Source organism: Trichosurus vulpecula, chromosome 5, assembly GCF_011100635.1.
Source record: "Trichosurus vulpecula isolate mTriVul1 chromosome 5, mTriVul1.pri, whole genome shotgun sequence".
Lineage (NCBI taxonomy): Eukaryota > Metazoa > Chordata > Mammalia > Diprotodontia > Phalangeridae > Trichosurus > Trichosurus vulpecula.
In genome coordinates this window covers 57,112,534-57,138,726 of record NC_050577.1, presented here as the reverse complement: position 1 = coordinate 57,138,726, position 26,193 = coordinate 57,112,534, and the positions used below count along the sequence as shown (strand labels likewise).

The window sequence follows — 26,193 nt, the reverse complement described above, 5'->3', positions numbered from 1 at the left end:
AAGAACCTAGTTCGGTTATCTGGAAAATTCACTCATCATAAAATTTACTTAAAACTTAATGATGCAGTTCAAGGGATTTCAATACCTCATCTAAGTGAGGTATTAACATACTTACTACTAGTAAAGCATCACATTTAGAATGCACAAGAGATTATCCATAAATCTACTCTTTATGAATCTGGGAAAAATTTGGAGAACACAGATAAAGCACTTAATATGCGCTTACTATGTGCCAGGCAACAAGCTAAGCACAAAAGAATACCAAAAAAGCCAAAAACAGTCCCTGCCCTCAAAGAGCTTCCATTCTAATGGGGAAAATCAAAACATAAAGGGGAGCTAGAAATAGAAAGGCGAAGGTGGAAGAAAGGGCAGCTGGTGAAGAGGAGTGCTGGGCAGCTTCCTGAAATAGTGGATCAGGCAGGTAGTCGTCAATCAAGAGAGCAGGGCCTTCCTAGAAGGAGGTTTCTCCAGGGTGGCAAGGTGTCAAAGTGGTTGTCCAGGAGGAAGAAAAGAAGTCTGGAGAATGGAGATAGGAGTGAAGTGGAGTACTGCTGAGGCCTGTTATTATTTCAAAAGGAAAATATGCTAAAGAAAAATAAGACACCTAAATCTGAGACATATTATTTCACTTATACAATATATGGAAGGGAAATGCCCATTTAAAAAAAAAAAACAACTTAGGATCCAATGGATTACAACACTAAAACGGAGGATCTTACTTTACTTATTTTCAGGAGATAGTTAAGCAAAGGTTTTTTCCTTCTACTTTTTTAATCTTTTTTTTGGAGGGGGGAAGGTAGGGCAATTGGGGTTAAGTGACTTGCCCAAGGTCACACAGCTAGTAAGTGTGTCATGTGTCAAGTGTCTGCCGAATCTGAACTCAGGTCCTCCTGACTACAGGGCTGGTGCTCTACTCACTGTGCCACCTAGCAGTCCCAAAAGGTTTTTTCTAAAGTAAAAGAATATTCACACCAAAGACTGTAAGAGATTAGTCCAATGAAGAGAAAGATTGCAAAGAATGAGAACTAATAGTGACAAATTTGCAAAAATGGTTGCTTTTTATAAAAAGTAAAGTATAACATAATCAGAAACTACAGATATTAGGTGGGGTTATTAAGTAAATTAGTAACAAAAAAATAGACAATTCCATGCATTTGATTAAACATGATTAAAACACAAAGATGAAAATTTTCATCAATAATTTAGTTTAAGTAAATTTGATTTAAAAAATTTTCAACGTATGTAAAAATCACGGAGGACACAATCTAAAACTTCGAAATATTTTCAGGTACAAAACATGGCACCTGTTGCTTATGTCAAATATCACAACCAAGTACTACCAGCATTTTAAATACTAAAGAAGAAGAAAACAAAATTTTCAAAGTTGTTACGTGGGGAAGAGGAATTATAGACATAGGAGAAATGTCTTTGCCTGGGCAGAAAGGATAAGAACAGTGAAGCGCATATGCTAAAGTTAGAAACTGATACAAAGACGTACATGGGCTGTAAAACAGATGCTCCCATCTGGTAATAGCATTTCTGATGTATTAGTAAATTTAGTAAGCTATGTCTAGTAACCTTCCTCAAAAGGTTTTAATTAGGAGAGGGGTTATTTTCACATGAATCTCTCTCAAATCTTATAAATTTGGAAAGAAAGGATTTGTTTTAAAGAAATCCATTTAATAGACAACTCAATTTGTACTCATTTTTTCAAAACTAGTCTATCCGATAAGGGATATCCTAAATAAAGGATTTATAGTTTTACATCCAAGTTTGATACACATAGGTTTCTAAAGCAACAGCAACAAAACAACAATAAGCACAAAGACACTAGAACAATTTATGCAAATTCTGTGGAAGTCGACATTTGAAATTTTAATGCAAGAGAGAAACCAAAGAGAGGCCATGAAACATTAAAGATGAAAAAAGGAGAAGCTAAATTTTATGTATTAAATAGATTTCACACTTAAGATTCTTAATAAATGCAATAAACAAGAGATTCATATTTTTTGCTCTAAGTACTTACCATTTAAAAATGTTTCTGTCCTATGATGTACAATCATCATTGAATTCATAAGCCTAGTACTCTAATGAGGACACAGATATCTGCATAAATGTATAACAAGCATGGATATTTCCATATGGAGATTAAGGATTATGGGATATAAAGGATGGCTACACAAAAACTGAAAGACATGCCCAGTAAGGAAGGCAATATTCACACATAGCTAACTGGAATTTACCAGATGATACCAGTAAAAAAGAAGCACCAACTAATGGAATGGTTTATCAATGGTGCTAAACTATTCAAGTTAGAAAGAAGAAAATACATCTTGGGCATGGATGCTTGTCAAGAAAGACTATGGCAGCCATATGTCAAGAATAAACAATGAATAAATTTAAGTGAAATTTGTCATGAGGTCAACATAATGTCAATGTAGCAAAAGCACACCACCACAACAAAATATTTAAGTCTAAGACCATCAAGAATTTCTGACATTCCAAGAATGGAAGAGTAAATCTGTTGAAATATTAGCAAACCATCTGTCAAGCAGTGAAAATATATTACAAAGAACTTAAATCAAGTATAATGATATTCACATAGGTGTGAAAATTTGCTAACTCAACTCATGACAATATACGCATTTGAATACTGTCATTGCTATAGTAGTGCCTAGTAACAGAATGCAGGACAACCAGAGTAACGACAAATATTTAAGGAAGCTAGTGTGTTATCAATGCCAAAGTTTTTCAAGCTAACTGAAGGTAAAATATTCAAAAGCATAAAATCATCAGATGAGTAAAATGGCATTATTCACAATGGAGAGAAACAAAATTAGATCAAAAGGAATAAAGAATCAAGACAAAGAACTAAAAACAACCAAAATGAAATCAAAGGTTAGAGTTGTAAATACATAAGCTGCTAAGCAAAGTTATGAATATAAATTACTTTGAATTATCTGTTTTCCTCTCTCTTTAATGAATTAAAGAACACACTGTTCGGAAAGCAAAGAAATAGATTTAAAATAGTCAAAGAGGATAAAAGAAATGAATCAACTTCTTAATTTCCAAAGATGTTTATAATTTCTCAACTTCCAAGGTTCTTTAACCTCAAAATAATTACAAGACACATGGAAAATGTAGTGTATTTTATGTTTTCTTTCCAGTTTAAAAATTTTCCATTCATTCCCCTTTGTCTTTGGTGTCACTGCCACCAATAAACACAGAAAACAGTTCAGAAATCTAGTTACATATTTTCACTAAGAAAAAACCCCACAACATATGTTTTAAACAATAAGGTGTAAGGTATAAGATTCTACTTAATTTACTTCATGGTCCCATGATATGTTGAGTATTTTTAAAATATCAGGGTGAAACTTAATAGCTGGTTAAAAGAAGGGTTATCATTTTCTATGACCTCATTGAAAATTTGGCTAATTCACCTTGATATGACAGTTAAGAGTAATCAAAGGCTGCAGAAAGCCATGATACATTTATGTTCTGTTTACAATTAGTGAAATGTAGGGTCAATTAGTGTGAAATAAAATATAGACAACATAAAGCTCTCAATATTAATGTTATAACATTTCATTCTCCTGCATTTTAAAAAGATACTGCAGTCTCCATAAGTCCACATAAAACTCTATGAAACATGGTAGTTTGCTTATGACTAAAATAAAATAGTAATGTAAAATTAATTTAAGTGTTAAATATATTCACATGATCACCATTGCAATTCAAAATGGCCACGAATGAAGTCACATACAATATATGTACATAACATATATGCCACAAGTTTTGCAAGTTTGGATTTTTCACAGACCAGCCAATTTTACCAGACATAAATAATCTTGTACCAATTTTCAGGCATTTTGAAAGGAATTAAATGTCCTAAGTAGTTTCATTCCTCTGCAAAAAATGAAAATTCCCTAAAAAGTCAGTGCAAATTGAACATAGTTCTACCTTCTTCAATCACTGCACTTGTTTGTCAAGATAGATTCCTATAAGTGAAGGATAAACAAATCTTAAGATTTTAAAGGAAGGAGCTCATAATATTGTCAGCTGCACTTAGCAGAGGTTAGCCACAATTAGGAATCTCAAGTTCGGGTCCTATAGAAGAGCCTTCTGGGTATATGTTTGTTGTGGCTGAGGTGGCTGTTGATTACCGGGTGGCTGAGGCAGTGTAGAAGATGCTAAATTATAGTTTGGCACCTGGGGTAGACTAGTTCCAGCATTCTGGTATACTGTGACATCAGCAGTAGCAGCAGCAGCAGGAGGAGGACTATACACTGAAGCCTGGTTGGGGTATGTATTTCCTTGTACAGAACTGACCATTGTGCTGAAAAAGAAAAAAAATCTAAATTACATGAATATTCAGTTATATAGCATTAGACAGAGGTAATAAAACAGGACTAAAATGCTATATATAAACAAGATTGGTATAGTTTAAATTTCAGCTTCTTTTCCAAAATGTCATGAATTGAGAAAAATTCAAATTGAACAATGGTCAAAAAACCTTTAAAATTTCTTGTCAATTAATCTAAACTTATTGTCTACAATCACTGTTCATTAATAAATTTGAAGACAAACCCTGTCAAAGAACAGAAATGAAAAAACCATGGCAAGTTTTAATAAATGCAATATGCTTTCTATGTTGTGGCAATTAAAACAAATTTTGGTTCCCTACATAGTTCCCTTCAGCACCTACTATTCAGATTAAAGTAAATATTTTAAGGACATTTCCATTTCTGTTATAGCAAGATCTGTATAAAGTATCAGTAAGTCATATAATGTAGATATATCAAAGAGACTGAGGTAATCTTCAAGCCATTTCAACTTCAAACTACATAGGACCTTTTCCAAGATAATTATTATGAAAAGCAGGGCCAAGTAATTTTACCTTGACATCAACTTGATCCATAAGTTTGGTTGATTTTTCCATTAGTATTCTATATTAGATCCATTTCAGAAAAAAAAAAATGCTAAGTTGTTAAGATATGTAAATGGTAGGACTGGGAAACTATTAGAGTGTATATCAACTGGCTAAAAAAGAAAACCCCTTTAGCAAGAAACTACTTTACTTATTTATTGCAAAGAAAATATTCAAGTAAAGACCATGTACAGAAGAGGAAAAAAAAACCAACAAAACACAAAGTATGTTTTCAGGAATTTACCTAAATTGAGAGGGGTTCAAATTATTAAGGCAATTAAACACTTTTGTGGGGGGCCCTCAGTGTTTGGGCCTCAATGTTTTATTTCTATTTGATTGTGGAGGAACAAATTCACCCCCAACATCCTAAAGTTTAAAGGTCAGGAAATGAAATCTCAGTCTGTGCTCCATCTTCTCTCAGTAACCCTAGGCAAACCAAGGATTGAGACACGTTGCCCTAAGATAATAGTAATTCAGATTAAGGTCAGTTTAGGATCATGTCTATGTGTTGTGGACTGTAGCTTTATGTGCCAATTTAATGTGAGTTGAAGTTTGCTTACAACAAAATACCTTCCCACCTTCCTATCTGCCACTGTGCTCTAAATCCCAGCTGTTACAGTAACCTTTTGGAGTCTTAGACATTGGTTTCCAAAAGACCCAAGATTAAAAGTATGTGACTTGGGGAAAAAAATATAATTTTATGAATTTTTACATTAATATAAAACAGGACCCTTAGAGACTAGACAAAGAGAAGATAATTACATTTTTATGAAAATAAAGTATAGGCAAATTAAATTACATGTATGGGACACCCATAAGAAAAGCAGTGACGAATGGCCAGCAGGGATAATGAAGGACAGCATGGGAGTACTCCATGTCAAATGACAAGAGGTGGGGGTAACTGGTGATTGTCCAGCATTGGATAAATTTTCATTGTTTTACAATTTTGCCTAGTCCTAGTCAACTGTCAACACTAGTACCAGAGGATAAACTTCCTTGAGCCCCAAAATGCTGATGAACTGGAATGTATCTGTAGTGCCAAAAGAATTAAGGTCTCTGTAATTAATGATGAAGACCCCCATCAGACATAATCACTTTAGGATATCTGTTGCCTAGAGCTTTGAAATCATTTGGAAAAGCAGCAATGGTGGAAGAAACTGAAGCCACCTGTTAATGTTTTATAACCACCAGCACCTTCACACCCACAGAATGATGAGAAGCACCAGGGTGGGCTTCTACCTGAGTCCTGCATATCCCATGCCCATCATATCAAAGATGACCCTCATCAGAACCACAAAAGGTCATTCTAAGAGAACCTGGAGAAAAAATAGCTTGTCATTACTCAGCATCTCAACTGCCAACCTCTCCATGACCTTAATGGAAGAGAGCATGTGTGGCTATCCCAGAGCAGATGCAACAAGAATGTTACCATGTGGTACGAGTGTCCAGATGTTATACGTACCACAGGGCCAATGAAAGGACCAATGGAAGCCCTCCAATGCCCTCCTGCATGACTGCACAGGCGGGCCTGACATAAATTCCCCCTTTACTCAAGTTCCTCAGAATTTTATTCTCCTTCAAAGTTCAGCTCAAGTGTCCCCTTCTAAGACAGTCCTCTCCTGAACCCCACCCCAAGCCATCAGTGCCTTCTCCCTCCACCAATTATCTTCTATTGATTTATTTACATGGTGTATATCTTAGTAGAGTGTAAGCTCCAGGAAAACAGGGACTTCCTATTTTGTCTTTGTACAAGGCACAGTACCTTGAATTACTTTTTAAATTCTCACAGCTAGGTAAAAACATTTGTTCAATATGTCTTCTGCGTATAGGACCTTGTAAAGGTGTTAGCACTATGAAAGTATCATTGAGGTGCAAAGCTGCACCTCGGTTTTGCCATTTATGCCAATGGAATTTGTTGAAAGGAGCTCATCTCTAGCTTCTGTCCACAGGTACCTAATCTCCCTTACAATGACATGATTTCCAAACCAGAAACAAGGAAATAGTGTTGTCGACTTTAATGACTTCTCATCATTTTTCTTTATGTACAGTCCATGAACCTTAATTCCTACATATAAAAAAAGTTACCAGTGAATTTCATGTTTTATATGGATATTGTGATTCAAATCATAAGTATTATCAGATTTTAATTTCAGAAAGACCTTTTTTGGGCATTTTTCAAAAGGGGCAACTAAATATTTCTTAACAAAGAAAACTGCTAAGAATGAGAAATTTTAATCCAAGAGGTTAAATCTTAATCTGATCATTTGAATGCCCCCATCTGGAGGGTAAATGGAAAATAAATGGAAAATTTAAATAAAGTTTTCCCAGAATTCATTCAAAACAAAACATTCAATTACTTAGGGTAAGAAGTCTGAGCTTGTTGACTAGGAAGTGCTGGGTTTGCTGATGGTGGAACTGCTCCTTGGCTGAGAGAAGGTATTTGCTCTGGGGGAAGACTGTAGCTCTGAAGATGGCCCATTTGGGCACTCCCTGCTACCAAATAAGCACCACTTTGAGGCTGCCCTGGATATACCTAGAAAAATCATACATGATAAATATTAAACATCAAAAAGGACCATTTTAACTATACCTTAATAAACCACTGTCCCTTTAAAATATAAGGAAAAATTAAAAATCTTTTCAAGAGGTAAACTGTTTCAAAAGGAGTCAATGTGACTCAAGACACATGATTGACTCTGGGTTCCACCCGGCAATGATCTAACGCATGGCAGTGAGATGAACTTCTGGCTGCCAAGGCTGATGTTCCTTACCTACATTCATGATTTCCTATGTGACAAAGAGACAGAGACATCTCCCAGGCCCTCTCTCACTGAAGGAGGCAGTGAAGCAGTGAGAAGAGCCCTACATTTGAGTGAAGCTCAAGGGCCTGGGCTCAAACCCTAGGTCCACCCACTGCCAGAGTCACTTGCACAAGCTCGGACAAGCAGCCTGGTCTCTCTGCTCTTGAGTTAATTCATCTATAAATGGGGCAGGTCTAGGGGATGTCTGAGATTACACCACTTCTAGTTCTACAGCTGTGATCTTGATCTGTTTCCTAGAAAATCTGAGTAATTTACCATTTATTTATTTATTCTTCCTTCCTGAGAGTTCAGAAGAAATTACATATGAGCTCCCTATTTTTCTATTAATAGTGTTCATTTGTCCAAGTCACCAGGATGTTCTCTGGATAGAACTTCCTGGAACAGATACTGTCCAATTTGAGAAGATATACTCTGAAAGACAAGCTGGACTTCAGGTGTTTCTTTTTTTAATTATGTTTTTATCTAAAAAGTCCTTCCCCTTAAACACACATAATGTTCAACTTCTCTTGAACGTACCTAAGATATTTACATTCCATATATTAGAACTGTCTGGTATATTATATTAATGTTAATGTTAGAGACTAATCTGTTGGAATGAGATAAACAGTATATACCAAACTTTATGACAGGTGAAAATACTTTTGTGAAATATAACCTTAGTCTCAGTATATGGCTAGGTATAGATTAGTATCAATAATTAATACCATGAAATGGTTGAATGTATCCAAATTCACCTAATTCAAAATTGTAATTATGTAAAATATGGAAACTGGTTCCAGCCCAACGGAAATATGCAGTGCAAATTGAAATAACATGACCACTTTAGGAAATTTATTATTTGCACAAATAAGGACAGTTGTAGCCAAATCTAAGGCACAGAAAGTGTTTTATTTTGCAGAAAAGTTTTATTTATCTTACAAATTCAACAGCAGTATTTTTATTTTAAACTCACAGAAACCAAGCAAATTTAGAATAATGCATCTAGTTAGCTACTGACCCATGTCAATACAAACCAAGAACATTCCAGACAATCAAAGCATCTGATTTTTTAAAAAAATTTAACATTTGATGTTTCTACTATGACATTCAAAAGCAACAATGTATCCTACTAAGTACTCTTAGTTTACCATAACAATTCCCTTTCATCTTAAAATGTTAATTTGCTCTAATATTTTTATAGTACAGAGATAAAAGACAAGTGAGAATCTCCTAAGTAACCCATAGTAAGAATCTCCTAAATAACCCGTGAATCATTTCATTAAGCAGTTTTAAAATCACACACATAAAAAAGCAAGCTTTTAAAAAATTCAACCATACCTGAGAACCAGAAACGCCAGGTGACTGCATATAATACTGCTGGTTCTGTAATTTTGCATACATGGAATACATTGGGTCTTCATTCATCAATTTGTTATATAATGAAAGAGCATCCATCACTTTGACATTGAGTTCCGAAAGTTCTGAATGTTTTCTGTAATATCACACAATAAACCAAGTTGTTGCTTAAAAACTAAACTGCTTAAATGATAATCTTTATAACCAAACAATAAAACATGAATAGGGTGCTGCACTGTGTAAGTTAGATTGTGGTTCTCACAAAGTGGCAGAGAATCCCTGTTCTCATTTCTGGTCCGAGCTACCCAGAAGTTCTATACGATGGCAAGTGAAACTCAAAGCTATAGAAGGCAAACTGGGACATTACTGTGGTTTATGCAGCTTACACAACCACAACTGAGTGTTTCCCTCATCATTTGGGGGTCGGGCAGTTGTGAAAGGAATGACCAGGGTAAAACGATCTCTTATTAGCAAAAATAGCATTCTTAAGTGATTTCTCAAGAGCCAAGATTATTGAAAGTCAACTAAATCCTCACTTCAACAAGAAAAAGGGTTTGGTGGATTTTCTTCCTGAAGTTCCAAATGGATAAAGCAGTGTCAGACTTTGAATCAGCAGTGGGCTAGATTCAAATTCTTACTCTAGCACATAATAAGAATATGAAAATGGATATGTCACTTATTATCTCTGAGCCTCAATTTCCTCATCTGAAAGATGGGATAATTCCTACAATATTTGACCATGAGGTTAAGTGGGGATGCAACATTCCTTACAAACCTTAAAGTCCCATATGATGTCAGCTATTACTATTTTGAGTCCCCTTCACTACATTTTGTAAAAATTTGGTAGATTCAAGTAAAGAATTATATCACTTCATATTTTACAATGTAAGCAGATATGACACTACCCACCTTAGAGACAGCATTAAAAGGAAAAAGCATATTGATGTTGATACAAAATGATTCATGTTCTTTACCTGTCAATATCTTCCAGTTTTTCATCGATAAGTGGTCCCATTTGGTGACAGATTGCTAAGAGCAGAAGAGTCATTAAAGATAATCACACAGCATACCACCATGTTTTGCCACACCCCTCCTCCCCTCCAAAGGACTAAGTCATTTTTCATTTTTGTATCTATCCTCAGTGCCCTGCACAGTGGGTGGCACATAGAAAGTGCTTAATAAATACTTGTTGCACAATTGATCCCCAAAATTTTGACTAAAATTGTCTGATTCTAAGCAGCAGAAAGACTAAAAATAGCCTGGATGAGATCGAAATCACAGAAATCAAATGAGACTTAGAAAATGACAAAGCACAAAATCATGAAGATTCGTAAATATGTGTATGAAATAGCCTAAAACCTAGTATGCTATACTTTCCTTATATTAAAGGTACCAATCCTAATGATACCCCTTCATGAGAAATAATTGCTTTAATGGGAAAATAACATTTACCTTCCAAATGAAGCAGTTCCGGTAGATCTGGCTGGTCATCATTTGGATCTGCACTTTGTAACATCTGTAGAAGCTGGTCCATTTTGTCCTTTAGTAATAAAGTAGTTAACACATGGTAAGAATGAGTTCTCCTTATTTGCAGTAAGTAATATTTGACAGACAACTTTACAATGCCCAAGGAGCCTCTACTTTGACTCCTGTGTATCTACCCAATGTATTGTCACGTGATTACCAAGTCATTTAAAATCTTTATTTATTTTTAACCTTAAAAAAAAGTGATTCCTTGTAAGAAGTAGAAGTAGATACATAATCACTATTCCCCCAGTAAAAATGGTGGCATCTTGAGTAGTTTCTTTGTATGAGAAAAGTGGAACCCATAACACTACTCAACACAATGCTAAATCAGGATGGCAGCTCTACTGACCATCTTGATCACCAGTTAATCTCCCACCATGCCTGGAAGCAAGGTGAGTTTAGGCACCTGCTTCAGCAAGTGCTGGTCCAGATGTTTTCAGCTGTTTCCTAGTTTTAAGTGGAGTCTTAAGCTCCCTGGAGCATTCTGAATCGTTTCACTGCCTGCTTCAGCCAGGTTTTAAAAGTTTTCAATGTAGCAGGTTCAAATGGGTGATCAGAAGATCACTGCCTTTCTATCATCGAACTACCTGACACACTCTCCTATATTTAAGAGGTTGTTAAAAAGATTATTTTGAATGCACAATTTAGACCTCCTATGAAGAAAACCTTTTTATTTTATAAATAGAACATTCTTCTTCCCCTGTGCGCAGTCTTGGGCCGTAAAGATCACCAAATTTGGGTCACCAAATTCTAAGTAAAAGAATCATTTAAAAATATCTTTTAGTGGGGTAGCTTTGTGGCAGAACACCAGCCCTGGGGTCAGGAGGACTTGAGTTCAAATCCAGCCTCAGACACTTACTAGCCATGTTATCCTGGGCAAGTCACTTAACCCCAATTGCCTCCAAAATAAAATAAAATAATCTTTTAATAAGACCACAGAATCTTATGGATGAAGAGATCTTAGAGATCATCTAGTCCAGACACCCCTTTCTTCTGTCAAAAAGAAAATCAGCCCAAAGAAAGTAAGTGACATGCCCAAGGATACACAGCTAGTTAGTGGAAGGACAAAAAAAAAATAGTTCTTATGGACACTGAATATGAATCCTCAAATTTTAGTGACCTCAAATTTTAATTCTGATAGCTCTCATGCCTACATTCTTTGAAAATCAAACAAGCAAGGTATCTTAATCTCTGTCGTTACCACCAGAACAACACAGAGGATAAAGATTCACCACCCATTTTACAATTTTAATTTTCAAATGATTTTAAGAAGTGAAATTCCATGTTAGAGCATATTCTCCTAGTATTAGATCTCAACAAAGAGTCTCGCACCTGAAACAAAATGCATGAATGGACAATGCCATGCTCTATCAAAGAATTTCCATTGATATGCTGTTAGAGTACTATTCGGTTAGAATGAATGGATCACTGGCCTAATCAGCCTGGCATTTTAATACAACGTGTCTGGGCTTTAGTGGACTCAGCAGGATTTTTCTAATTCTTGTAGAGACATCAGCCTAGGTTGGTCCTCTGGGGGCAGTGTGATGTAGTGGAAAGTGTGTTGGAATCAGAGTAGCAGAAACCTATGTAAGAATCCTTCCTCTGACACACTGTTTAACTTCTCTAAACCTCAATTTTATCATTTGTAAGATGAGGATAATACTTGTAGTCCCTATATCACATTGACAGTCACTGGGAGTGCCGTGGCACTCAAATATAATAATGTATGTAAATCATTTTGTAAATAAATAATGTCAGCTATTACTATTCCCATAGCACCCCAGGGTTAGTCTATAAAATTCCTAAGTCTTTGAACTAATTCCCTACGCCCAGAATGCACAAACTGGATGTACCTTGAAATTAAAAAGTTTTATGAAGGTTATGGAGGTGTTAAGGACAAATCAGGGGAAAGTGCTAAATGATAGAACTGTATTACAATACAAATCTTGTTTTTTATTTATGACAAGAAATTGCAAAAGCATTATTTCAAGAATCTCTGAAGCACATAAAATTAAGCTTTTAACTCTAACAAATTAAAATTTGCATTCCTATTATAGCAGACATGCTTTCAAATGGCATTGCAAAGTATACATTGCTTTTTGGGTACAAACCAATATAGATAGATAGATAGACAGACAGACAGATAGAGATAGAGTGTGTGTGTGCGTGCATGTGCGTGTGTGTGTATTGAGGATTGTGGACAAACTACATATTCTCAAGAAAAGCATAGTTTATAATCTGGAGGACAAAAGTTAATATGTGTATGCTAACAAAATATTCTCTTAGCATAAATTCTCTATTTTTATTAGTATCTTACTCTAATTTTCATAATAATCTACCAGCAGATGTTACGTTCCTATGGCAGAAAAATAAATTCTTTTCAATGATATTCAGCAAGAGATGCTACTTTTAAGACAAGTTTTAGTTACACATAATCACCTTATTGATCAATTCCGTTTTAAAATGAAAATGAGGATGATAGTATACTTACTTCATCAATATATACTGGTTCAGGCTCAGGCTCTATTGTTTCCACCTGAACATCATCACTGAATTGTACCGTCTTCTTCTCTGTTTTAACTGTAATGTGTAAACATTTTTTTAAAATGTATGAATTACTAAATATTTTCTGTTACACCAAAAGTACTAACAGTTCAAAATAAGATTCTACCCTAAAAAGCAACTGGGTTGAGGAGAGGCTCTAATTCTTTAGAATATATAATCTGGTGAATTATGACAGTTCAGTTTTTCTTAATCATAATAATCTTAAAATTCCATTTTCAAAAGCATTTAACTTAAAAAATATCTACAATTTTCCTTATAGTCCTTGAAGAGGGATAGATTGTCCCCTTACTTCCAAATTTGTATCAAGCAGTAAGGTAAAATGATAAATACATACTAAAAGTGATGACTTTGTCAATTTTCTTTTTCATTTTATTTTGTGTCTGTTTTCCCACGTTATAATTTTTTTAAATCGTGAAACTAAAGGGATTTACAATATACTAAAATCATATTTAATGAGGGAAAAAGCAATATCAAATCATAATGGTCTTTTAAATGTTCATCATTTCATGGAAATATACCATTAACAGTTAAACTGACAAAAATGCTATTTAAAGAATCAAAAAAAAAAAGTTTAATGCACTCATATACTATAGGGTACTAAGTAAACACATGAAACCTGCCAGGAAGAAAAAGAACCAAATAAAACTCCTACCTAACAACCAAAATGTTTAAAGAGTACATGAAAACTCCATCTAGATACTGAGTGCTTTTGGTATCCTAATCTATCTGCCTATATTTTTCAGACAAACCACATTTTGCAATGAAAAAGTAACTCAGTTAAATTGTCTAAAAGCCATGGGGCGCTTCCTGGAAGCAGGAAATTCATCTTACTCTTTCCTACCACCCTAATCTTCTGTCTACAACAACCATTACATTCAGAAGTAAATGATACATATAAGGGTATTTTCCTTCTATGGTGTATAAAGTACGGAAAATGCAGTTGTTAGGAACATATGTCCTTACTTGGACTACTGTAATAGCTTCCTAACTGGTCTCAAGATCAGATTAGTTGGTACCTCCTCAGCGACACCATTTCTGTTTTTACCTTTCTCTCTCTCTCTCTCTCTCTCTCTCTCTCTCTCTCTCGTATACACGCACATACATACATACCCATATATACATGTGTACATAAATATACATGTGTACATGAGCACATGCATGTGCTGTAGCTGCCCCAAAAAGGTAAGCTCCTTGAGGAAAGCAAGCTGCTCCCTAGATTCCCAAGGCCTTACAGGAAGTAAGGAATCTATAAAGCCTTGATGAACTGAATTTTTATTCACATTACAAAGTGCCAGCATCCAAAAAGAAATTACAAGGAGAATTTTTGCCGGTTATTTTTTTTCTGCATGCAGTCATGTATCTTCTTTGTTTAATTTTCTTATAGAGATATAGTGCAGTTCTGGGCACACAATAGGCTGTTTAATAAATGCTCATTTCTTCCTCCCCCAACCCCAAAAGCTAAGCTGATCATAAAGCAAAATCCTGTACCCTCCAGTACAGGTTTCAGCTGGCTCATCTTAAAACATAAGCTTTATTTCAGGCAGCCCACAGGAATGTCCTTCCACTAAAATGGGCCACTGGGAAAACAGGGACATCAAGAATATGCTGCTCCCTGCATTAGATTGTTAAGCACATGGAAAGTGAGAAACACTTTCTGGAGTTCCTGACCGCAGAATAACCTGCTTATCAGTTCAGGGCTGTGACATCCAGCCCATCACAAGCCCTACTACATATGAACAATGCAATTGGAAAGAAAAACTCCAATACATGTTCTATAATTAGAATAACCAAACTTAGCCCCCCCCCCCAAAAGGTGAGAAAATGCAGTCCTCTCCCTTCATGGCAAAACTAGAAGACTATGGGTGTTTGAACACTGCATACATTGTCAAACTCGATTCCCGTGTTAATTTAGTTTTGCTAAACTCCTTATTTTTTTATGTTTTGTTATAAGGAATATAACTATGGTTTGGGGAGGGAGAATACATTCATATAAGACAGTGAAGTAAAAATAAAATTTATCAACAATTTCTAAAAGAAATAGTATGATAAAGAGCCAGCACATGGTCCAATCTACTCCACCCCACCCCTCCACCCCTGGGGGAAAAAAATTAACTAACCTGGAGACTGAAGAAGCATATAGTTTTTCTAGCCTAGATTTGTTTGTAATGATTGTGTGAGCCCAATATCACTAAAATGTCTGGCTAATAAACAAAAATTTTAAAACACAAAGAAATTTTAAAGGAAGTAGGACCTGAAAAAAGCATTAGTAGACATTTATGGGATATTAATAAGTATAAAATTGGGACAGTAATGCACTGGATGTCTGCCTAAAAGAGATGATGGTTCAGGCTTTATGTGGTAATAGCTAACCCAGCACAAGTCTCCATCCCTGTAAATTCAAACTTGATATGGCTACTTCTTGTTGGTTACTAGGTACTTAGAATTTTCTTGAAAGAGAAAAGTTCTGATATGTAAAGAAATAATTGATGAGTCTCTCACTAGGTACAAGATTATTCTATGCACAACAGCATTCATAATACAGAGATTGTATAATACTCACTCATTTCTGGTTCAGCACTGAGGTCAGCTGTCACAAAATTAGAGGGAAACAACCCTATGCCCTGATGAGTTTCACCTTTCCACCAGTTGGGATCACTAAAATTAATGGAAAGATCCTTTTAAGCATATATTAAAACATTAAATATGGTGGCAGAATAAATGTGTCTGAAATAAAGAAATTACAAATATAAGGAAACAGAAAATAAAAGTATAACAAAAATATATACAACATACAAAAGTCTTTCTATAAAGGTCAACATGTACCATTAGTAGTAGCAAATTCAACTGCAGAATGAGCCTATATGTATGATGCTGTTAAGATGAAATTTGTTGCTAAATAATTTAGTTAATAATGAAAATTGTTAAATGTAGTGTTTGATAATTACATTCAATTACATTATGCATAATGTACACACAGATGTGTATTTGTTCAGACCTATGAATTTCACTGGATAAAACATAAATGAATCAATGAATAAATGAATGGAAATGAACACAATTGAAAAAGCAGTTATTAAGTGCCAAGCCTTACTGATAAGAGTAGAAAAAGCTATGCAGTCCCTGTTCTCAAGGAGTTCACATTCTAACTGAAGCAGACAACAGATAAATGGAAGTTTGGCTGCAAGGTATTTAGAAAATCCAATTAAATTTTAAGGGTGTAAGAGTGGTCCTTAGGTTACAACAGTCTTTAGATGACAGTGCAGGAGGAGAGGAATTCTGTGGATCACAGAGGCAGGGTGATAAGGTGTGAAGGATCTTAGATGGCAAAAGCAGGACAGATGTGCCTGGGGGTCCTCCATTTCATGGATCAACTGGTGACTTCCATCTCCCTCAAGCCACGTGAGCATTCAAGAAGAATATCAATGGATGGATTTTGAGTGGCTCCAGCATGGGGAAAGGAGTAAAAGAAGAAAACAGAGGGTGGGGGGTTGAAGGAGACAAATTAATAGACTTAGATAGTTGCCAGGGAGCACTGAGGGATTAAGTGAATTAACTGCCCAGAGACACACATCCAATGCATCAGAGGGGGGACTTGAAGTCATGTCTTCTAACATGCCACTCTGCCTCTCAATATAAAGATGTAACATTTTTAAATCCAAAACACTCTTTTGTATATATAAAACCTTAAATGATAGTTACCTGTCATCAAGAACTGTAATGATTTCTCCAGCTTTAAATGTTAGTTCATTATCTTCAGCAGCTTCAAAATCATAGATAGCACGAACTTTCCTGCCCTCATGTTGGTGGTTAGTTAAGAGGCTTGATGTGCTTGGATACAAATTGGAAAGTGTGGTTGGCTGTTGCCTTTGTTCTTTCAATGACAACTCAATGGCTGAAAAATAGTTAAATTTTTAAAAATATTTGGCTTATGTAGTCTCCACTCCTAAGCATATGAGGTCACTTGAATTTGACAGCAACATGGGATTGTAAATCACTAAGTTCCAACCTCCTCCTTTCAAAGAGGAGTAAACGAAGACACAGAGGGGTTATCTGATTTGTCCAATGTCATACAGATAATAAGCAAGACTATAACGACTACAATTCAATGCAAAATAAAGAATTTTGCAATATGATGCTATACCCTTTAAGAAAAGCAGATAGCTTAGCCAATTATAATGCTTAAATTACCTCACGATCAGTTCTTAAAATGTTACATCATTTTATTTCACTTAAGTAGTTAAAAAATTACCACCATCCACAAAAGGCACACAACTTTTAATATTTAAAAAAATATATAAATTAAGTTACCTTGCGTAATCAAAAGCCAAACTTTCATATCAAACCTTTTTGACCTCATTGTTTAATTCAAAAATATTCTCCTAGCACTCTCCCTTTCTGGTATTTTTTCCTAGACCAGATAATGAAGGATTACTCAACAAATATAAGAAAAATATGGAAATTCAAAATTGTAGTCGCTTGATACATTCTGTAAAAAGAGGACTCTATTTGCAAGAATAAGTTCTTTAAGCTTTTAATACTGTCTACAAAACTAAAGTTATGATGAAAGGAAATGGATGCCATTTAATGTATTCTAAGTTTATAACAAACAGTACTACACCTAGATAAGTGGTATTAGGAGACAGGACTCACACCCTTGCTAAACATTCACATTTACTGGAGAGTTGAATCATATGCACATTGTGCTGAATTCAACCTTGCCCCTGGAGTGATGATATACCAAGGGACAAAAAGGCCAAAGGTTGATTGATTTAAAAATCAGCATTGAAAAGTAAATCTTTCTCAAAGTTTAACTACTTACTCAGTTCTTCATCTTCCACAGTGTGACAAACCAGGTGGTGGGAGAGGAGTTTTCCCTTTAAGTTAGGTTCCACTAGGGTAATAAAGTAATGGTATTTCTGACTAATTAAAGGTGATGAAGGCAAGAGTGAAGACAAAAAAGGCAGCGAACTTTTGGCAGGAGGACACGAACTGTAAACTTTGTAAGAAAAAGTGCTTAGCTTCTGCAATGAATTATAATCTCTCAGTGCAGAAGAACAGGCTTCTGCTGAAAAGAAATTCAAAGCCAGCCAATTTAAGAAATCTTCAAGGGTAACTTTGACTACACAAATGACTAGAAAACACTTTCCTTATAACAGTAAAATTATTGTGATCTCCATCTTAGATATGACACCTTAGACATGAGTCTAAGAGGTTAAGGGTCTGCCGATTATCACCTAGCAAGTATGTAAGGTGGGATCTGAACTCGAATTCATTTGGTGGGATGAAGTCCAGCACTCCATCAATCTATATCATACTGCCTTATTTCGGGGTTGCGTTCAAAACACAGTTAGCAAGGGGAGAAAAGAGGTCACCTATGGTGACCTCAGCTTTCAGAGTTGAGAAAGGCTGACCCTGTTCCTCTTCCTTTGTGACTGAAGTGCAGTTAATTCCCTACATGATTTTCTTTAGTTCTTTAAGCTATTTGAAATCAACTCAATTTTTTCATAAAAACTGTGATCAACCATAGCTCCTATGTGAGTCATCTGTTCCTCAGTTGTGTACAGTGGAACTAAAATGGAGGAAACCTGTAAGTAGCATAAGTACAGTCTGGGCTGTCCAGAGGAAGGACAAGGAATTCTCTCCTGTCCCCCTTCTGGCATAGGGCTGTGCCTGGTAAAAAAGGAAATATGGTTTTGATTTTCTGATAACCCTTCTAAGATTCTCAAAAGCACAGACAGATGAAGTACATGACTCAGAACCATACACCCCTGGGCCATGGATTCATGAGTGGCAAGAGTGAGGTGGTCTAGAGAGGCCTTCTTAGTAGCCTCTAAGATGAGGAGCAACCTAGTGGAAGGTGAAAGGTGTAGTCTGAAAACAATTTGTGCTTCCTACACACCCTTCTGGGGTAGGAGATGCTCTCTCACTGAAACCTTTGAAGTTTTTGAAGCCCGTCTGTGGCTTACAAATTTATCAGAGATGAAAGTTTAAATAGGAAAAAGAAAATGTAAATTTTGGGTCTTTGCTGATGTGATAAACATTTCTGCTAATTCTTGAAATTAATCCAATGCTTTAAAATTCAAGCATAAAGGCAATCAAATTATAGATATGTATTTTCTACAATTTGATTTCTACAATATCTACATATTTTCTCATTTGCATCTTATAACAATTTTCATAGGTGTTATTATCCCCATTTCAAAGAAAAGGAAATGGAAGTTGAAAAGGTCAATTTGCATGAAGTATGAGAGGCATGACTTGGCCCCAGTTCTTCCCAATGTCCAAAGCAATAAACTGTTCTCTTACCACACAGTTAACCAAAGTTCTTACTTGCATATTATACTAAAACAAATGTTATATTATATTTCTATACAAATCTTAGGAGATGAGAGAGAACAATTGGAAATTAAAGTGAAGAAATGTGGAAAGTCATTGTCTTAACAGTTCTCTACAATACTCTTTCAGACTATACAGGTGAATCACCAATACTTAAGCGAGCCATGTTCCAAATATTCTAAGTGAGCTCTTATAGACCTCGGGGACACATTTTAGTGGGGAGTTCTCTGGCCAGCCACTGAATCCTATTTAATCCATAATGTACCTAAAGCACAGTAACAATAGTATTAGTTTAGCTACTTGGAACAACTAATTTAAAATGTTGTTTTTATAGGAAAAATATATTATGGCTTCTAATTCAGTTAGTCAAGAATACACTTGCTCCTCCCTTGACTTTGTAGGAGGTAGGTTGTCAGGTAGTGACCAGAGATACCTCTACCACTTCATAAGAAAAAGTACTATTCAATAATTTCCCAAGCATTCCTAATCAAGAAACAAAGAACAGTTATTTCCAATTGACAATTCTAATAACATTCATGCACTGAGGCCACTGCATATAATCAGCATGACATCATTAACCTTGACTGGATAACATTATTTAAAGATCAAAGAATTACTTATATGTGTGTATATACTTACACACACACACACACACACACACACACACACGCACACACACACACACACCCTACTCCAGTCATGGTGGGTTGAAGCTACATTTTAACAGAGATTAGGTTTTAAAGTCAGCCTATAAAGGAAAAATCAGTATGGAGACAATCGCTTTAAAAATCCTTTAAATCACCTATGATAAGACAGTATATTTCTAAAAACATGTACCAGTAAAGGGTTTCTTTAAGAGAAAGCAGCTAACAGTCAAGAGAAGATGGATCTGGGATTGTTGCCATGTAAAGGAATGCATGCAAATTTCAGGGGTTTTTGGCAACACCCAGTTAAGCTACTGATTATAAGAGAGGCAGGAACCAGGGCCTCTATTCAGGCAGAAGAAAAAAAAATAGGCAAACTAAGGATCAGGGGAAAAATAGTCTTGAAAGTACTTCATACTTGAGCTTAATCATAGTAGAAGGTGATCAAACACAACTGTTTCTTCCTCCAGCTTTGCTGTAAGACAAATAAAAGGAATTACAGGGAACATGGCAGGGGTCCAAGAATGCTAGGAAAGTCAACTAAAGCTGTCATACTCATTAGCTTTAGGCACACTAAATAGACTGCCTGTGGATAAAATGAATGAGAGATTCAAGAATCCCACTCATTTAAGTGAGATCCTCATACTTTAAGAGGCATGTGAGAACTAAGGTAGACTGAGAGAAAAGGAGATTTACCTATCACATCTTGAGCTCAGTCCAGAGCATATTCTCATCAAGTGGAAAGATTGGGAAAGGCTGGGAGTAGTCTAGTTTCTTAAGTTGATGTCTGCTTCTGTTTTTCCTCTTCCTGCTCTCTGCATAGCACATGTAGTTGATGTCATTAAAGTTAGATGCACTTATACTGCAATTACAGCGTATTTCTACGACCAGTAATATATGGAGCAGTGGTGATTTTTTTTTATAAAAGAAAAAAGTACTCATCAATTCCACAAAAAAAAACTTAATGATTTTAAAATTAAACTGTAATCAATGACCCTGAAGTTTCACATGATCAAATAAACAAAGACATGCTAGGTCTCACTCTGAAACAATGACATTCTCTCAGTTAGCGGTCACATAGTGTACTCACCTTTTGCTAGGTCTTCTTCTTCCTTTTTGGTAGCCACAGTACCAGGATCCTTGGCAACAAGAGCTGGGCTTGCTTTTGCTTGTTCTGCAGCCTAATCCACAGAGACAAAAAAAATACTTTATAATTGTTCCAAAACATTTTTTATATACTCAACTGTCCCAATGACTTCCAGGAGTTTCCAACTTGCCCTTACAATATACTTCCTCTAATAAAGCAAACCAAGGGTGATTGACATCCACGTTGCAAGGAAATGGAGACAAAGGTTGGGGGCAACAAACTAGAAACAACTCTCCAGACTGAAAGAAGCTTCTCTAACACTTCATGAATGAGGAAGATTTGAGCCAAAAGAGCCAACTAAAATTGGCTTATGTTTATCTCAGATGGAAGAGATGTTGCAGCCTAGTTTTGACATATTACAAAGCTGAAAGAAATTTAACACCTAACAGAATTTTTTGGGCCCCTTACAAAATCTCAAGTTACTCTGATACTAGGTGAATAAAAAATTTATTCAGCATAGAATTCTTTGACCTAAAGAGACCAAAGAAAGAAGGAAAAGACCCATATGCATACAAATAAATGAATAAACATGTGCTTTTTGTTGTAGCAAGTGAATAGCCATCAACTAAGGAATGGTTGAACAAATGACGGTATAGGAGTATAATGGAATATTATTGCACAATTTCAAAAAATGATGAAAGGAGATAGAAAATGCTATCCACATACAGAGAAAGAACTATAGAGTCTGAATGTAGACCACAGCATACTATTTTCTCTCTTTTTTTGTTTTTTATTTCTCTTGGTTTTGCACTGTTGTTCTGATTCTTCTTTCACAACATTACTAATGTGGAAATATGTTTAATATGATTGTACATATATAGCCTATATTAGATTGCATGCTGTCCTGGGGAGGGGTAGAGCAGAAGGGGGAAAATTTAGAACTCAGAATCTTATAAAAGTGAATGCTGAAAATTAATAATAAATAAATAAATTTTAAAAAATAAAAAAATGATGACAAGAATGGATTCAGAAAAATCTGGAAAAACATAAGAATTAATACAGAGTAAAGAGAGTAGAACCAAGAGAATAGTAGAACCAAGAGAACAATTTATAAAATGGGATAATTTTGAAAGACAACACCACCAATAACTGTAATAACAAATAGGACTCTAGAAGACTGATAATGAATTATGCTTCCCATATCTCGAGAGACAGGTAGTAATCTATGGATAAAAGAGACATGGCTGGTATGTGAATTTGTTTTCTTATACTATACTTTTTCATTACAAAGGACTTTTATTGCGGAAAGGGAGCAGGATATAACAGTAATGCAAAAATAAAAGAGAGAGGAAAGGAAAAGAAAGAGAGAATACAGAAAAAGGGAAGGAGAGCTGAGGAGAGTGGAGCGAAGCAAAGGAAAGAAATAGCAGGGGAGGGGAGTGCAGTGCAGAGGAAACTATCAATGAAAAGTGAAATTACACAGAAAGACATTCAAAAGGGAACAAAGACAAGCAGGGTGGTTCTGGTACTTCTGTATTAAATATCATTAAATATATACAAGTCGTACACAATGGAACTCACAGTTTTGTATACAATCCTCTTTTTCTGTTGTTTGTATATGAAAATGTTTATGTTTGTTGATGCTTATCAAGTTCATCATGAAAAACTTTTAATGCATTACATATAACGCTTTGTACATCAAATTATTTGGCATATTAAACTTAACAATTTCTTCAGAAAATAATTACAAATTTGCTATTAAATTTACTTGCAAAATTTTTAAATTTTCATTACAACTGGAGATGCAAGTTGCTAAACTTTACAGAATCCAGGATTTCTTAAATTTTGCCAGTTTATGTGAAGCAGGATGTAAGCACAGCTGGCTGACTAATTACTACTAACTTGGGAAATCAGGTTCCAAATGCACACTAAAGCCACAAAGGATTGCTCCATTGTCAAGAAGAACAAAGATCACCTTGTGAAAACTGCCAATGACACTGACTAAAATGCCCAGCATTTGGCCCTCGTTAATTATCCTAACCTAAGACTTAACCATTCAATAAAAATAATCTGTATGTCAATAGATGATACACTAAGTATGGGAACTCCCTCCGTTGACACATCTTCCTAGAAAGTTGTGTGATGCTCCAAGAAGCTAAATAAATTACTTAGTATTACATGGTCACAAAGCTGCTAAATGTCAGGAGGTACATGAACTCAGGTCTTTCTGGACTCAAAATCCAACAATATATCCACTTTGACACACACTACCTTTTAAAAGTATGCCTTACATAAAACCAAGGTACAGGCCAACATCTTACACAATGCATATAACATCCAAATGGCTACAAAGCTTAGACCTAAAGGGTGATATCATAAATAAGTGCAATGAGAAAAAAAATACCTTTAAGATTTCTGGATAGGAAAAAAGTTCATGACCAAACAATATTAGAATAGAACAGAGAAGCTAAAATGGATGACTTTGATTACATAGAGTTAAAAGGATTTTGCAAGAACAAAACCAATGCAGCCAAAATTAGAAGAGAAACATAACTGGAAAAAAAATCTTCACAGAAAATTTCTCTGATAATGGTTTAATGTCCTACATACAAGTAACTGATTCAAACTTAAAAGAGTAAGAGTCATTTCTCAATTCATAAATGGTCAACAATTTAAACTGGCTGTTTTCTAAAGAAGAAATCCAAGTTATCAGAAGCCATATAAAAAAATCCTTCAAATCACTAATAATCAGAGAAATGCATTCAAATAACTCCAAGCAAGTTTCCCTTTCACACCCCTCAGATTAAAAAATGTCAAATGCTGGAGAGGCTACAGGAAAACAACCTGACGTTATGGCCCTGATGATGGATTTCTTAAGTGATCCAGCAAAATCTGGAAAGCAATTTGGAGCCATACCCTACAAAAATTAGAAAAGTGATTATATCTCCCCATAGCCATCTCCTATCACAAAACTAAATCCCAGTCCCTAAATTCCTTATATTGCTAAAGTGAGAATCTCAAAATTATTTATCATTGTTTCTCACATTCCTGCCCTTTCAGAACCAGAGATGAGTACTCTGGGAATTCCACTCTACTTAGTCCTTTATTTATGATACATGTATTTAAAATACTCCTCTCCATTTCCCTTCATGATGAATCCCACCAAATTACTTTCCCTAACGCAGCCACAGCTACGGTTTCCTTAATGCTTCTTTTGCTAAATGTAACAAAAAAGGGGCAGCTAGGTGGCACAGTGAGTAGAGCACCAGCCCTGGAGTCGGGAGGACCTGAGTTCAAATTCAGCCTCAGACATTTGACATACTTATTAGCTGTGTGACCTTGGGCAAGTCACTTAACCCCAACTGCCCTGCCTTCCCCCCTCCAAAAAACAAAACAAAACAAAAAATAAATGTGACAAAGAAAAACAAGCCTCCAGCCGGCAAGAATTTATACATACTGAATCAATGCTAATTCACTGTTTCCAGGTCATTTTAACTTAAGGCTCAGCTTTTTGATTTACTTGCAGCTTCTATAGCAATTCATAAAAATCTTACTTCCACCTGTTTAGCCTCTACCTCCCAATAATACTCCAGCTCTGGACTTTCCATTTTACTTAACTTTTATTTCTAATGCATTTAGATTACACAAAACTCTTAATTTTATCTTGAATAATGATTTCCATAAGGATGTTTGTTTTTTGTTTTTTTTTTTTTTTCATCAGTACCAAGTCACTTTATTGGGATGTAAATGGTGGTAGTTTTTTGGTACAGATTATGAAAAGGTCAGATAACCAAAATATGCATGCACCGAAAGACAGCAGGAGTCACACCCACAGTTCCCAGGTGTGGGGGAAGCCAGGTGCGGCTTAGCTCTCCTTGTCACTGTCTCCAAGGGTGTGCTTGTCAAAAAGATATTCCGCCATGCCAGAATCGGGGGCCCCCATCTTGCGCAGGTTGGTTACGTGATCACCCAGTTGTTTGATGGCCTTTACCTGTTCGTCCAGGTAGTGGGTTTCGATGAAATCACATAAATGGGGGTCATTCTTGTCAGTTGCCAGCTTGTGCAATTCCAGTAACGACTGATTGACATTTTTTTCCAAGTGCAGAGCACACTCCATTGCGTTCAGCCCGCTCTCCCAGTCATCTCGGTCTGGTTTCTTGATGTCCTGCAGGAAGATGCGGCCCCCGCGCTGGTTCTGCAGTTTCATCAGCTTCTCAGCGTGCTCCCGCTCCTCGTGGGACTGGTGTAGGAAATACTTGGCAAAGTTCTTCAGCGCCACGTCATCGCGGTCAAAGTAGTAGGACATGGACAGGTACACGTAGGAGGCGTACAGCTCCAGGTTGATCTGGCGGTTGATGGCGGCCTCCGAGTCCTGGTGGTAGTTCTGTCGCACCTGAGAAGGAGACGAGGTGGTCATGGCGGCGGCGGCGATGGAGGCTGACGAGGAGGCGGGAGGAGGCGGCTGCGCAGCGGCTGCGGCTGAGGCTGGGGTGGCGGCGGCCGCGGCGGCGACGGCCGGGGGGCGGCTGAACTAGCGGCTGCTGCTCGAACGGTAGGACGGAAGAAGTGTTGGTTAGTGGAGGTGAAGGTGGAGAGGTGGCTAAGGGCGGCTCCGGCCGGGAATCGAGCAGCGGGTTCCGTTCAAGCACTGTTGAAGCAGGAAACCGCAGCGACTCCCCATCCCTGCGCTTCTGGCCCATAAGGATGTTTAAATTGAAAAAGATTTCCAAACGGATTTTTCATTGTGTAACCAGAAATATCATCATTTCATGGGATATTTGGTCATCTTGCTTCAGTCTTCATACTAGAAAAAGGAACCACTATTACAATAACTACAGTTTATGCAACATCTTTTACAAAGGATAAAGAACTTGATAAGATTCTCCAACTTAAATCAAAATATGCCAATACCAAAGATTTCAGTGCTCTAGTGAATGAAGGGAAGAA

At 36.1% G+C, this 26,193-nt stretch overlaps 2 protein-coding genes across 2 annotated transcripts in view; both read right to left on the bottom strand.

Annotated features, from left to right (window-relative positions):
• Positions 1-3,061: 3,061 nt before the first annotated feature.
• The window catches only part of STAM (signal transducing adaptor molecule), a 60,758-nt gene continuing 37,626 nt past the window's right edge, over positions 3,062-26,193 (bottom strand). The window contains exons 6-14 of the mRNA XM_036758775.1: positions 21,250-21,340; positions 16,879-17,071; positions 15,740-15,834; positions 13,106-13,194; positions 10,540-10,627; positions 10,062-10,116; positions 9,070-9,223; positions 7,288-7,463; positions 3,062-4,339 (exon numbers count right to left, since the gene is read on the bottom strand). Of these exons, the coding sequence (XP_036614670.1) occupies positions 4,111-4,339; positions 7,288-7,463; positions 9,070-9,223; positions 10,062-10,116; positions 10,540-10,627; positions 13,106-13,194; positions 15,740-15,834; positions 16,879-17,071; positions 21,250-21,340 (1,170 nt within the window). The 3' untranslated portion in view covers positions 3,062-4,110. The remainder of the gene's footprint in view (positions 4,340-7,287; positions 7,464-9,069; positions 9,224-10,061; positions 10,117-10,539; positions 10,628-13,105; positions 13,195-15,739; positions 15,835-16,878; positions 17,072-21,249; positions 21,341-26,193) is intronic.
• LOC118849799 (ferritin heavy chain-like) lies at positions 25,097-25,743 on the bottom strand. Its single transcript, XM_036758776.1, has one exon. It carries the CDS (start codon positions 25,661-25,663, stop codon positions 25,112-25,114), a length of 552 nt encoding a protein of 183 aa, XP_036614671.1. The 5' UTR covers positions 25,664-25,743; the 3' UTR covers positions 25,097-25,111.